The 14,749-nt window shown below is 38.8% G+C and overlaps 1 protein-coding gene across 1 annotated transcript; it reads right to left on the bottom strand.

Moving 5' to 3' along the window:
- Window positions 1–2,228: 2,228 nt before the first annotated feature.
- On the bottom strand, window positions 2,229–12,356 carry phf10 (PHD finger protein 10). The gene is made up of 12 exons (XM_004539477.6): window positions 12,003–12,356; window positions 10,581–10,690; window positions 10,159–10,289; window positions 9,972–10,055; window positions 9,756–9,880; window positions 9,480–9,629; window positions 8,847–8,956; window positions 8,598–8,745; window positions 7,826–7,978; window positions 3,401–3,509; window positions 2,690–2,878; window positions 2,229–2,495 (listed from the first exon to the last, which is right to left on the bottom strand). The coding sequence occupies exons 1-12, from the start codon at window positions 12,072–12,074 to the stop codon at window positions 2,398–2,400; spliced, it is 1,479 nt and encodes a 492-aa protein (XP_004539534.1). The 5' UTR covers window positions 12,075–12,356; the 3' UTR covers window positions 2,229–2,397.
- Between the last annotated feature and the right edge of the window lie 2,393 nt (window positions 12,357–14,749).

Below are 14,749 nucleotides of genomic sequence, written 5' to 3'. Positions count from 1 at the left end.
AGAATCTTAAGAGTCTGAATTGACTTGAAGCGCATTTCTTTTTGAGCAATTACAGTTTTAGTTTATTTTAGGCTTGAAATACTGGGGATACTGGCTTCTTGGAACTTTTGTGCATCACTTGCATATTAATGTAAAGAAACAGGAAGAAATTAATAAGAATCTAAAATCAGTTGGAGATTTGACCCATATTAATATACATGGTAATGCCATTAGACAGCTTATAATGTACAAATACTTAGGGGTGCAAATTCATAATGCACTTACCTGGAACATACATGTGAAAAGTATATGTGCCAGAGTTCATCAGCAGCTTCATTTTCACTGGAGACTGAGTTTTTGGGGTCTGCTGCAACACTGTGTCAATTTTTTATAGAACTACTACAAAGTTTGTCTTAAATTTATGGCATCAGCAACTGGTTTGGAAATTTACCACTCAAGATCAAATTTTAATTTGATTAAAACGGCAAGAGAAAAAAAAATCACAGCAACAACACTCCTCAGTCACCAAGATATTTTTGCCTGCTTTTGAGCAGGCTACCAGGATTTTATCCGACCCCTCACACGTCCTGTTCTCAGAGTTGATGAACTCTGGCAGAAGGAACCAAGTCCCCAGTGTAAGTATAACTGTTGTAAACATTATTTGTTCCACTGTCAATTTAACTGATAAATGAGCAGGTCATGAGTGAATGACAGAGAAGTGTCGAAGTTTTTTAAAGTTAGTTGTTTTTTAATTATCACCTATTCTTAAGTCTGTGTGTGACATTTTAGTGCAGCAGTTGCCTGATCCAGGATGATTTTCTCTGGGAGAGTTAAAAAAAAAAAAAAAAGTTATCCTGTATGGTGCTGTGGCAGGCCACTTTCTCCAACATGGCCACTTTCTCCAACATGGCTCAGTGGCTGAATCAGATTACTTCAGCCTCATCACACTGCTGAACTGCTGTGAGCATGCATCTCAAATTTATAGTTTCTGCACAAAATACCTAAATTAAAATCACACTTAGCGATAAAAGCACACCTGTTAGTACATACTGAAAATTTTATCAGTAATATATGAACTATGGATGTACTTCTCTATAAATAATGCAATGTACACAATATAACCTTACAGTATTAACTAAATTGCCATCTGTCTATGCGGTGGTAAAGGTGTTTGGCTCTGATATTTAAGAGATAAAATAATGCAATGCTGAACTGAGACAGTTTTTTCTGCTCAGCCTGTGAAAAAAATAAATGGAAAGGTAAAGCAGGAGGACACATGACTGACAGGGGCTCCTTTTAACATCATAAAATACTGATAGAAAAAAAGATAAACTGTTCTTTTTTTTTTAAAAAAAAAAGCTTTATTTAAAAAAAACAACAAAAAACACATTTAACTTCAATAACCAAAGCATTATATTCAACAACAAATACCCCGTTAACAACCTGCTTATTGCAGGACAGCAGGAAACTTTTCAAGTTAATTGCAGAAACATCAATTAACCATCGAGGTGATGGACGCTAAATTCAATGTAATCACAATTCAATGTAATTACGAGTGGTTCCATTTTTCTGAGACTTTGTTTCGTTAATAAAGACTCACTCCCAAAACTTGAAAACTCCTGCAGCTATGAGGTCTGACAGCCAGTGTCTTTTACATAAGCACCATGTCATTATTCACTTGAATAAGATTTTACTGGCCCGCCTCTGTGAATCACACATTATCAACATACAAACTGTAATTCAAAAGATATAAAAAAAATAAAAACACACCAAAAAAACAAAGACAAAGACAGAATTTTGAGAGAAAAAAAGATCAGCTGTTTCAGTAGTAAAACGATCAAAAGCACCATTTTCCCAGCAAACAAGTTATCACTGCAGCAACATAACGAGGCACAAACTGCACGATTTAACAATGAACAGGCGACACTGTTAGTGGTTTGGTCAAAGGATTCAGTGCAGCAAATCTGGATGGATCCGAGTTCCAGTTTAGCTTCTACATTATTTATGTATGTGGAGGTCATTCTCCCGAGCTGCTCTGTTGAAGGTAATCCCTAATGTGGACACATACATAAGTTAATAAAACCGTAATGCACTGATCGTGTTTATTGGTGGGAATTAATTATGTTTTAAATTATAGGCCTGTAGCAGAAAAGTCTTAGTCTGTATATTAAAGACACACCAAACAGCAACAGCAGGTTAAACATTCAGTTTGGATTTTTTAATATTAGGAAGGAAGCTTCACTACTGTGTTTGCTTTTTTTTTCTTTTTAAATGGATCACAAACTGTGCATTTATCTTTTTCCGTCAAAGCTGTTTGGCCAAACACTTATCTGTCATTTTCCAGTTCCACAGCTTCTAATAGCAGTGCATTTGTCTAGAATGTGATAACAGGATTGTTATGATTAATGGAACCGCTGATCATTTCTGAGCTGACTTGTTCTTTTTGGGTGTTTTAGCTCCTCCTTTCTTCTTGGGCGTGGTGAAATTTTTGTCGCAAACTTCACATATCCAAAGACCTGAGGAGACAGAGAGAATTAATCAAAAACATGAAAAAAACTACACTCAGCTCAAGAAGTGAACTTCCTTTGCAAACCTAAAAATCTGGGATTAAACCTGAAGGTTACTTGGCTAAGCCCCAAATCGTGTTTCGCAGTACAAGCCTCAGGTATTTGTTGGTCTAAAAATCGCCTTTGTAGGTCCATCTACTCACCTGTAGGTATGGAATCCATGCCCACGCAGAAGGTGTGATATCCTCGATCGCACATGTCGCAGAACATCATCTCGTCCTCGTGGTGGGGCTGCTGGCACACGGTGCAGGTCTTACACTCCATGCACTGCCAGCGGTACGTCTGGATCATGCTCACCAGCTCCTCGCTCATATCCAAGCAGGATGGGTGGCCTGAAGTTCACGGACATGTGCAAAGAAGCAGAAGAGCCGGAGAGACACACACGAACCCAGATAAATACATGACACATGGAAAAGACAGGCAAAATACCGCCCTGATATTTTACTGACCCCAGTAAGGCATTTATCCACCGACATACTAAAGCCCATCATCTAAAACAGCAATATTTGTGACATTAGAACATTTTCAGGTATAATAAATAAGATGCTGAATTTTTCTACCAATTAAACAGCCTTCATCCAAATACCTGCTAATTCAATTGACAGATGACTTTGAACCACACAAGCTAAACTCTCTTACATACAGTATCATAAACAGTACAAATACTTTAAATCATGCTTACACACAGGTATATAAGGTTAGCCAGCTGTTTAACACTTAACTAAAAGTTTCCTTTGACTAAATATGGAGGTGACTTAATACATGTTAACTGCTGATGACTAACTAGACAATTTGTAGCAAAATACAAACAGATGTGATTAAACTGCCCTCTGGAGTTGAGTGTGTGAACTTACCGCTGTTTTCACACTCGGAGCAGTGAATGAGAGCCTCTGGCTTGCCTTTCTTGTTGGCCTCTTTACCCTTCTGGCAAATGCCACATATATCACTGGGAATGACCTTAGGCTGCAAGGGCAGAATAATGCTATAAAAATCACACACGAGCATCCTGCAGTCATGGGTGTAATTAGAAACAAAACTTTCAATATTTGGTGTCAAAGCTGCATTTAAGGTTTTGGTGAACATAGATTTTATTATGTTTCTTATTTAACTATAAATATGATCTTTAAATAAAAGTGACCCCAGGATGGCCCTAAAATATCATCTGATCAATCAGCTGCAGCACCACACAAAGTTACCCTTTATGATGTTAAAATGTTCAATAAATTTGAAAAACATTTATACACTCTGACTAATGAATGCTTTGACCCTAACATAACTTCTGTCCTCCCCACGAGTGTGCAAACTCTCTCATGATGACTTATGAATGTGGAAATATGAAGTACCTGACTCATTCCATAGAAAATCAGTGAGTTACCCCCACCTGACCCCCTGAGAATCACCTGATTTTTAATGTAGGAACTTCTAGTAACTTTAGCATATCTAATGACACCATGCAAACTATAAAAATACTGGTGGCTGGCAGTGCTACCCATCAGCCTCCTAGAAGATTTGAGAATCCTATCCTATATAACTCCCCGAACTACAGGCTTTGGACATACACAGGAGTGGGTTAAAAGGATTTTAGCCAGTTGTCAAAATGTAAGAAAATATGGGACCTTTCATATGTTGTAACTTGTTTCGATAAAGTTGACCCCAAAATGCACTTTTTAAAGTTTTTCTCCAGTGTACTATTAGACATCAAATCAAGCATCCAGGGTACCAATGCTTGTTTCTGTTACTTTTTACTCTACATCACAGACAGGGTGAAACTGACATCCCATTATATTATAAGCTTTAGATTTTGACCCCGGTAGTGTTATATTGATTGGGTTGCAGTTCTGAAAGGATCTTAAAGGTCGTTTTAACTCATGTGGATATCTCCTTTACTGAGGAAGCTAAAAGGACTCAAAATAGACGACAAATGGCGGCAAATTGCAACCCATAACAATGTACTTTCTAAGGGCATGTAACTGACAGTTTTCACAGTATGAGGATAAAGTTCACCTGACCTTATTAGATATGCTTAAGTTATTGTATAAATACAAACAAACAAACATCAAACCAGCCAATTCTGGGGAGTCAGGTCTTTTCCTGAACTGACTGATTTTACATGGAACGACCACCCTGTGAATTCACCGTCTAGTTCAAAAGATGGCAGAGAGTAAAGAAACAGAAAGAGCAGAAAAAAAGTGGCTCGGGGACATTTAAGTCCAGACATCACACAAATGGACAACCATTTAAAACTTATGAATCTTGATGTAACTGTACAGGAAGCTGAAGAAATAAACATCTGAGGGTAGAGCCACAGCTCTAAAAACAAAAAGTTGAGTAAAAGTCAACTCAGCAAGTATCTAAAGAGGATGAAATTCTTATAAAGATGAACTGAGCTAATGGAAACATCCCATTAATCACATGTAGCCCTTTATTACTATTATTATATTTATTTATCCTTATAAACTCACAGAATTATGTCCAATTACTTCAAATGCCTGAAGATACAGCGTGACATCCATCATTAAAAATATCCCCTGACAGATTAGATTAGACTATACAAAAGGCGTGGCTTACTAATGGTGGCAATCAAAAACTAGAAACAGAGCAGAGAAGAAAACTAAGAGTGAAACAGCAGCAGGAGAAGGAAACGAGAAAAAACTAAGAGTAGTCTCTTGAACTGAGCCCCGCTGATTATGTGTTTGGTCTGGCTGGATTACTGATGTCACCAGTAACATCTATACTGCCATTTAAAACGGACTCTTTAAACGTATTTGTTGGTTGTAGATAAGTCATGCCTGCATTTTGCTTAGGCGGGAAATCTGGGTGGAAACTTACGACACAAAAGGAAACCTTTCTTACCCCTACGCCGTAACTTTAATATTAAGTCATCTGCCTGACAGGTAGTTACATTTCCCAGGAGGTCGGGTTACGTCAGGTTACGTAGAAGATTACAGCGTGGAGTTAAGAGGGGTTTCCGGTTACGTCATATGTTACGGTGAAGCATAATTTTTTAACTTTCACACAGCAAAAATGAATAAGAGCAATCATGACACTTAATCTACTGCTGGATTTACTGTTAATACAATCTACTGATTGATTGTTATGTTAATGCAATTAATGCCAATACAAGTGAACCAGCAGGGCGGTGCCTTGATGTGCAGGCACATTTTTAATCCCAATCTCAAAAAAATATATATATTTTTAGCTCAAGAGTTAATTTTTTTCCTGGTTAAATAACGGTTAATAATAATAATTTACTATCATCCTTATTAACCTGTTGACTCTTGACTGATTGGCTTGCGTCACCTGCATGCATAAGAAGCCAGAGAAGGGAAGGCATGGGGTTCGACTCGCACTATTAATTATTAGTTTGGTTTGGATTTATAAGCAGTCTTGTTTTTAATGTTAGTTTTATTATTTTTGTTTATTAAATGAGGAGAAATGCTGAATCTAACTATTGTGGGGTTGGTTTGCATTGTTACTCTTTCGTTTGCTTTTGCCGGGGCTCCAGTCTCACTTATTTGTGTTTGTTTGCATCTTTAAAATGCTTAAAATGCAGCAGTGTAGTGCGTCACATATTTTAGGTTCCTCTGAGCCACGTATTTAAGGACTGAAACAACGTGTAAGCTACCGAAAGGCTCTAGAGCCAAAGCTTCAGTAGGGTTTTTCTCTTTTACTCACTACACTTACTTTGTTTATATTACGCTAAATATTAAACGTGCAAAACCTGAACAAAAGTCTGCTGTAGAGCCAGGTATTCAACAATCTAATTCCATCTTTGGTGTTCATAATTAGCTTTTATTTGTGAGTTGCTTATAAAACAGCTTTCAAGTGAGGTCACCATTAAGCACTGCATGTCCAGTAGATGGTAGCCAAACCAGAGCGAAGTAACGTTAATCAGCTAGCAGCCTTTCACATGTGGTGACATTTGAAAAACAGTAACAGTCATTTAAAAAAAATCACTCAAACTTTTCATCCACTGGGGAAAAAAATAAATTCTTCATCACTTAACAGGAAGCAGGCATATTTTTACTTAACAAAATGATAGGTCATACTATATCATATACTTTTATTAGCTGACTACCTCTAGTTGATTCTGGCTACCAACATGCCATGCCACATTTGGACGCTCTTATGCAGAAAGTTGTGATGATAAAAATGTCAATTAAAGCAAACTTTAAAAAAACAAAAAACAAACACTGAAAGTCTTAACAGGTCTTACACTATCAAAAGGACCATGCCCACACCACAAAGCTGAGCTGAACTCAACTGGACATACCCAGGTCCATTTTAACATCTGAATAGTCCTATAAAGTTGGATTGGAAAACTACAGACAAATGGAAAGTGCACAATGAGCTGTGGGGAAGCAAAGTGGTGCATTTGCATCAAGTTCAAAGACTTTTAGTTTAAAATGAGGATATTCCACGACTGTGTGTCAGTCTACTTCTAGCTCAGCTCAGCGACAGTGTGAATAAGGTCAGCAAGGCCTCGTCACGCCATGATGACATCACAGGGGCAGGTAATGCCCTTGTCAAAACAGCTGTCTGATACTTATTAACAGTACATCACAGAGTGTATAAACAAAGTATGTTACTTTACCGATACACACTTAAAACAGTAGGGTTAAGTGCCTTCTAGACTTAAGGAGATAAATGTTAAAATTCTTTAGTGTTAACATTAACTACTTTTTAAAAGCAACTACAAACTATATGTGGTTTATATTTTCTATATTAGATTAACAAAATCATTTTATCATTTTTGACCAAAAAGGAAGAAACTAGCAGCCAAAAACATCCACTTACTTGTCTTGGAAGCATTTTTTCTGACAAGTGAGGACAGACAAGAGGTATACTGAAGACGATCAAAAAGCAAAACTTTGTCTTCACCAAAAAAACATAAAATCATCAAAAAAGTGAAAGTGCGGTGAAAGAAACGTGAACTGTTCCTTTAAAAGTTCTTATTGCTCACAGTCTTGTACAAAGAGGAACAAAAAAACGGGGGGGGGGAAGCCACGTGGCAATCCTAAAAACAACAACAACAAAAAACCTGAAGATGGGACTCCCAGTGTGTGTTTGTGTGTGTGTGTTTGTGTGTTTGTGTGGACCAGGCTGTCCCAGCTGAAAAACTGACAAACTGTAGAAGCTGGAGAAAAAAAGTGAAGAAAGCTAGGGAGGGGTGGCGGGATGGATGGAGTAAGGGAGTGGTAGTAGTAGAAAGAGGAGGAGGGGGTAGAAAAGTGCTGCTGCTGTTGTTGGAGAAGAGTTCAGGTGGTTTTGTCCTCTACCTTGTACCCTGCGGTGGCTTTCTGGGATGCAGAGTGGCGCTGGCTGCCGTCTTTTCCCGTTGTTGATGTCCTGTCTTTGGCCTTGGACTTGTGGCTCTGTCTCCCCACACCCTCCTGGCTCTCCACATCAGATGTGTTGCCGGAAGAACTGTCCTATAGATTAAAAGAATTAAACAGGTGGAGGATCAGTGAAGGACAAATGATATAGCACTGCTGTGCGAGAGAGCATATCCATGACGAGGTAACTGTGATGGAGGTTAGTGACTTTGACATGAGACCTAGGATCAGTCTCACAGTTGGGCATTTCAGACTTCAGTGTGTTACCAAACTGTAATGTGGATCCATTGCTTCACTTTCCTTGCACTGTTTGTGTTAAAAAGCTTAGAAAGGTTTAACTTCTCCCTTCCCAGCCAATCAAATCACTCTGTGAAAATACCCAACAGGGCGATGTAAAATGAAGAGTGAGTAATCACATACAAACATGAGTAAGAGGCAACTAGATTGGCTCATTTATGACTAATGAAAGCTTGGGTAGTTTGCCTTGTGATTAATCAAAATATTCATGGACAGCAGTGACACCTACAATAGAAGTCACTCTTTGTTTTAGTTAACTTTTTGGTTAAAGTAGCATCCAGTTACTCTATACTTCTGATTTTCTTTTTGTGAATATCTGGTTAAATAGAAAATCTATACAATAAACTAAACCTCTTTCATCGGATTAATATTACTCCCATAACAAATTCATATAGCTGTGCACAAAATACTGTCTTACAGATGAGTTCTTGATCTTCTTGTCATCCTTGCCATCCTCAGCGTCGTCTGAGTCAGGCTCTGAGTCCGGTGCAGGAAGCTCTGGATCCAGTGGAGGTTCGAACAGAGCTGTGTTCAGCGGCAAGTACCGCAGCTCATTGGGAGAGTATCTGTCATACATCAAAATAACAGAGGATCAGGGCGAAACCTTTGATACATTGCACCGAACAGTAATTAGAAGTGAAAGTACTTATTTTAGTGGGTGCCGTACTTTTTGTAATAGTCTTGGAACTGTCCTGGTATAAGAGCCACAGGGTAGGGCCCTGTCCTGGTTAGCTCTGGAGCCAGCACCTTAAACCTGCCCTGGGGCACCTGGATGATCTGGGACAACAAAACACAACACATATAAGAAAATTTAAAAAAAACCAAAAACCTCAACAACAAAAAAGACAGTTTGTTGTGGCATTCATAAGCCTCTAATCAGCTATAACCACATATACAATTATGTCATTCAATTTTACTTTTTTGACACCTGTGCACCATCTAACAAATTTTGATCTAACCAATGTGAATATATCAGTGTATCACGAGTCATTTTAAACTACATAGTGCCATACACGGATTTTCTCTTTATAGAGAAACATCACAGAGAAAGAAGTAATGATGTTTTAAGAGAAAAACCTGCACCGCTAGGGCATAAAACTGGAGAATTTCCAGTTGAAGTAAGTGAAACAATAGCCTCCAAAGAGGAAGCCAAAAAAAGCTTTGCAAGCTGTTTTTGGTTTTGGGAGACAGACATCCGCTCTGCTTTCTTTTTTTGATAAATGCCTGAAATTTAAATTAAGTCATCTATTGGGCTATTACTAAAACCCTGAAAAAAACAACAACTTTAGTTTGGATTTACATGTGTCTGGAGGTCAAAGTAAGCTCTCCTCTCTTCCATGCGCTCCCTGTTGAAGTTACTGTTGAACTCGGCAGCTTTTTTTGCTGCCTTCTTTATGTACTCGGGGACTTTGCTGGCCTCCACCTTCTGAGGGTTCTGCTGTTGCATTTGCTATGAAAGAATAAAGAATGTTAGAAATATATTTGGAGATGTATGCAGAAGATTTTCATTACACTTTAGATGAAAATAATGTGGCCCTACTTCTACAGGATCTTTTTTTGTTGCTTGTGAACTTACGGAGTACTCTTTTGCTATTCTCTGTCGCTCCCTCTCCTGCAGTATGACAGAATACTCTGAATGTTTAGTGGGATATTCCTTTATCATCAGATCGATCACCTCATCACTCCTCAGAGCTGTCAAACCTGAAGAACAGGAAAGAAACGGAAAGATGTTACCTTCTAATATCACAACTGGAACAGCGGTCGAGTCTGAGTTTGAAGGACTGGTTTCTACCCAGAGTGCATTGTGTCTCAGTGATGACATTCTGTTCACGAAGGTAGAGCTTCTCTTTGTGGGACAAGTCTCTCCTCTCCATATCTAAAAAGAAACAGAAAAGCACAAACCAACACCACCAGTTAATATCTTAGAGTAACTCTTTACAACAAAAAACAGGTAAACACAAAAAAATCTCACTTCTTACCAGGATACTTCCTCTTGAACGATGTGACTCCCAGATACTCGCTGACCTGCTCCTGCAGCATATAGTACTCTCCTGTATCGTCTGGTGGCCATTTGTATTCCGTCAGGTTTTCTGCTGGGAAATACGTCGGACTGGAAAGGAAGGTTGGAGGGACAACAGAGTTTGATGATTGGACAAGATTTTGTAAGATTAATCTTTGCTGATATAGACAAAAAAATCGCCATTGGAAGAACTAAATAGACATCAATACTGACAGTTACAGCTTTTAGGGTTTATCATATACAAGTATATTTTGGGGATATATATTAAAATAAAAAGAATGTGACATATGGTAACAACAAATTTTCTGTCCTACTTGGTTGTCAAGAATGCTTGAAAATTATGCCAGTGGATGTTTCTTGCCGAATGCCAAACCAGCTTACCCAAGATCTTGACTTGAGGTATCACAGCTTCGAGAGCTGTCCCCTGAACCCATTCTCCTTCTCTTGGGAGGTTGGCTGCCATCATTGGACACTTCTTCTATGACATCCTCCTTCAGAGGAAAAGAAAAATCAGAATTAATTTTTAACATTACATAATGTGATGTTTGAAAACTCCAGAGCATGAAGTATATCCACAAAGCTTTTAGGAGCTTTCTGATTTTGTATTCGACACTTTTATGACACAGAAATGAATAGAGCCCAAATTCATTTTTGCTTGGTAAACCTGAACCCTAGGACTCATAATTGCAGGATTCATCTTCCTGTTGCTACAACAAATTTTAACATGTGATTCTCCAAGTGGGGGGCCCATCTGACCCACTTGGTTCCTGAAAGAGTTTCCATTCTATCATCGCTTAAGACCAATTTGCCTTGAGAGACCCCACTAGAGGCTCCCAGGATCACTTGGTTGACACCATGTTAATGTGACAATTCATGGAGGGACTACGACACCTCCTAGATGAGTTGTTTCATATTCTAAGATAAGACCCAGGATGTGCTGGAAAGATTACTTCTCTCAGCTGGCCTGGTAACAGCTTAGTATCCCACCAAGAAAAGATAGAAGAGGGGGCCAGGGAGAGAGAGGTCTGGGCATCTCTGCTCAGCCTGCTGTATCCACAAATCAGGCCCACTTAATGGCTGAGCAGTGCATACTTTTACTATTAATGAATCACAGTGTATTTAAACCGAGTGTGATTTTCTGTATATGCTCCACAGGCATGAGATAAAAATCACACACAGTGCACACTACTGCTATTTTAGACATGATAGTATTTCCCGGCCTGATGAAAACTTTTTAAACAACTGCAAAAGTTAACATTCAGAGATTTAGCCAGTTTAATACAGAGGGTTCATTTTGAAACACACTAAAAAATGATTTCAGATAAGGATATTTTCCCTCTTACATCAACACGAAGCTTTATTCAATATTATTGACGGTTAGATTATAGAGTTAGATTATAATTACTTTTTATGCTAAATACAGACCAAAACATGTATGAGTTTACACGCCAGAACTGACTGACAGAAGGAGCACAAATTGTCAAATCACTTATAATATTACGACATTAAACGTCGCGTTTTTACTTAGATCATTCAAAACGTACACAGACCAGATCACTGCAGATACATAAAACGAGGAAATTCAAACCGAACGAGCTAACTAACCAATTACTACACAGCTGAAAACAAAGGAGGGACGCTAATGTGGCTACTGATCATCAATCATGGACTAAAGTGTCCCATAAATGGCCAGTTAGCTATTAGCTCAGGCTATAGCCGTACAGAGCCGAGGGAACTGAGCAAACAGTGACTCGTGTTTTTATTATTAGTATTATTAATATTGTTATGGCGTACAAATGTCACCTTTATGGATTGTGCTCCGGGGGTAGCGGGGTTGCTATCGCAGGGCGGCCTGACGGGGAGCACAGCAGCCATATTTTTTGCTAAATGATTTCTGCAGCTAGGCTAGCATACTAGCTCGTTACTCCTTCGTTGGTGAAGTTTCGCGGCTGTTGGCGAGCGTTGAAACATGGCCGACACCTGCTGGACTGGACGCGTGACTTCAGGACAGGACTGGGACTGTGTGGTATAATCTCGATTTATCTTAATTATTATAGACAGTTAAAGTGAATTCATGGTCGTTACAGTCTGCATAAATTAAAACTACGTTTGATGAGAAGTTTGAACAAGTTTGAGTTATATTAACCCTTACATGCTGACGCTGTTCACGTGTCATTTCTTTGACAACGTGGTTTAGGCCAGTTTTGACATAGGCCAAGAATTCCCTCATAAAAAGTACCTACAACGAATTTTGATCCACACAGTAGCGGGGTTTGATATAGGCGACATGGGCGGTTGCCCAGGGCAACATCGTGATGGGGGCGTGATAATACATACTTATAATTTTCACCGATGTTTTTTCGAAATTCTATGCGCGAAAAGTGGACAAACATTTCTTATCTATGATTTAATTCGTTATTATTAAATCCAAGGGCGTAGATTTGACATGAACGGAAGGGACATGTCCCCACCAATATTCAGCGATTATTAAATTGTCCCCACCAATAATTTGATCTATTCCAGTTGTGACGGCCAGTGGGCTGGCCTTGTGTTTTTCTTTTTCCTTTTCCTGTTTCTTGCAGGTAGGTGGAGCTGACCCAATTATTGATGCAGCACACCTGAGAGGCCAGTCCCAGTGTATATAAAGACACCTTGACTGAACCAGGGTGGCTGGCTTTTGGCTCCCTCTGGCACGTGTTATGTTTATTTGGAAGTTTCAGTTATGGCTGTTATGTCCTTTAACTTGTGTTTAAGTTGCTTTACCTTATTTTCATTAAATGTGTCTTACAGTCTTTAAAAGCCTGTGTGTGGTCTCCCATTTGTTTGTCACTTCCTATGAGCCGGGTTGTGACACAGTAAAGAAAATCAAACCCGATAGAAAGAAAAAAAAAAAAAAACGATCTGTCAACGTCTCATTCACCCAGCGGTGCAGAAAGAGTTAAATTACGTCCTCTACTGGAGTCCTACCTCATGTGACAAATATGGCCAATGTGATTGGCTGTGCCTTTTAGGGAGCTCTGTTTAGTTTTAGCAGCGGCAAGCCTGCGCTGCGAGGAGGAGAGGATGATGGCAGCAAAAAGGAAGAATCCAAATGAACTCATAAAATGTGTCCGTCATAATAACAACGTTACAGGCTATGCTAGGCTTTGGCCCACATCAGTCTAAAATTGTATGTAACAACGAATAACGTGTTTTGGAAACTAACTGCACGACAGGCAGCACTATTAGTTTTCTCAGTCTCCCAGAGTAGCATTTCTAATTTTGATTGAAAATGTAAGAGAAAACGGCAGCTTTGAGCAAGCCAGGATATTAGTTTACAGAGGCTGGTAAAATTATATGTCTAACATTAAAATGTTGGTGACACAATAATTTCATCCTAATGGTACTGACATATTCATAGGGTTAATTTTTGAGACAAAATGTCATGAGGTAGTCATGATTTTGCAAATATCCACCTTGTAGTGCAGTTTCCACAAATTGTTTTAAAAATGCACTCACCCTACAACCATTACTGATGAGTCAAGATCTGCACAAATTGACAGAAACACTGAAGCAGCTCCACATTTTATTCTTATTGTCATGTATGTCCTATTTGTCAGGTGACAGAAGAACCAACACAAAGCTCAGAGAGCAATGGTGATACAAGATCACAGGTGAAATTGGATGATGACTTGTTGGTTCATTACTGTATTTGAAGCACATGTGTGACTGCATGTATTTGGAATGTCTCACTGTTATTTATCAGGTGACAGAGGCAGCTCTGCCATGTTGTAGCTCAGACAGAGGTGAAGATGCAAGGTCACAGGTGACTGACTGATGATTTGGTGCTATAGATTAAATAGTATTTATTATCATGACAATTGTTAGGCTGCTGATGTAAACTGATTCATTAGTGTATACTTGACAAAGAATCTGAATTGACATGTCTCACTTTTTATATGGCACGAATCAATGTGTTATTTTATCAGGTGGCAATATGTCCTAGTGCAGTCAGAGGGGAAGAGCCAGGGCCAAAGGTGAGGCACATCAAGCACAGAATAATAATTGTAATCTGAGGATAAAACGCATGTACTGAGGCTGAAAGAAGCTTCAGTGCTCTCAGAAGACTAAAAAGATGGCTAAGGTTAACAATGACTCAAATGAGATTAAACAATGCTGCTGTATGCCATGTCCACCAGGAGAGACTGGACAGTATAGATGTAAAACAAATATGCCAGCAGTTTATCTCAGTTAACGAGAGGAGCAGGCATGTGTTTGGCTCCTTCACATAGTGGACATTGAGTTGTTGTGTGGGACACCAGTAGTATTAATGTCTGTTGCTGTAACAGTAGTTCATGTTTAGAATAGAAAATCTCAGCTCACTGATTTGATCGGGGCAATAGTGCCTAAAATGTTGCATAATTTTGCTGAGAGATCTTTTACTTTGTGGTAATCTTAGATGAGTAGTTTTATGGACAAAAACCACCAGGTCATTCAGTGTTCCCTTAGTGCCAAAATATAACAGATGTTGGTGTACTATAACTGAAGTAATGATGTTAAGTCCTTAAAGT

The sequence above is a fragment of the Maylandia zebra genome, linkage group LG1, assembly GCF_041146795.1.
Source record: "Maylandia zebra isolate NMK-2024a linkage group LG1, Mzebra_GT3a, whole genome shotgun sequence".
Lineage (NCBI taxonomy): Eukaryota > Metazoa > Chordata > Actinopteri > Cichliformes > Cichlidae > Maylandia > Maylandia zebra.
Note: the sequence above shows the minus strand (reverse complement) of the source record. Positions and strands in the feature narration are given on the sequence as shown.

Excerpts from the sequence above, each read along its gene's own strand:
- phf10 (XM_004539477.6), bottom strand. The coding sequence starts at position 12,074 with ATGGCTGCTGTGCTCCCCGTCAGGCCGCCCTGCGATAGCAACCCCGCT. Across the intron at positions 10,290-10,580 it reads ACCTCAAGTCAAGATCTTGG|TCCGACGTATTTCCCAGCAG; the intron begins GTAAGCTGGTTT and ends CTTCCTTTCCAG. Across the intron at positions 2,879-3,400 it reads CTCCGAGTGTGAAAACAGCG|GCCACCCATCCTGCTTGGAT; the intron begins GTAAGTTCACAC and ends CGTGAACTTCAG.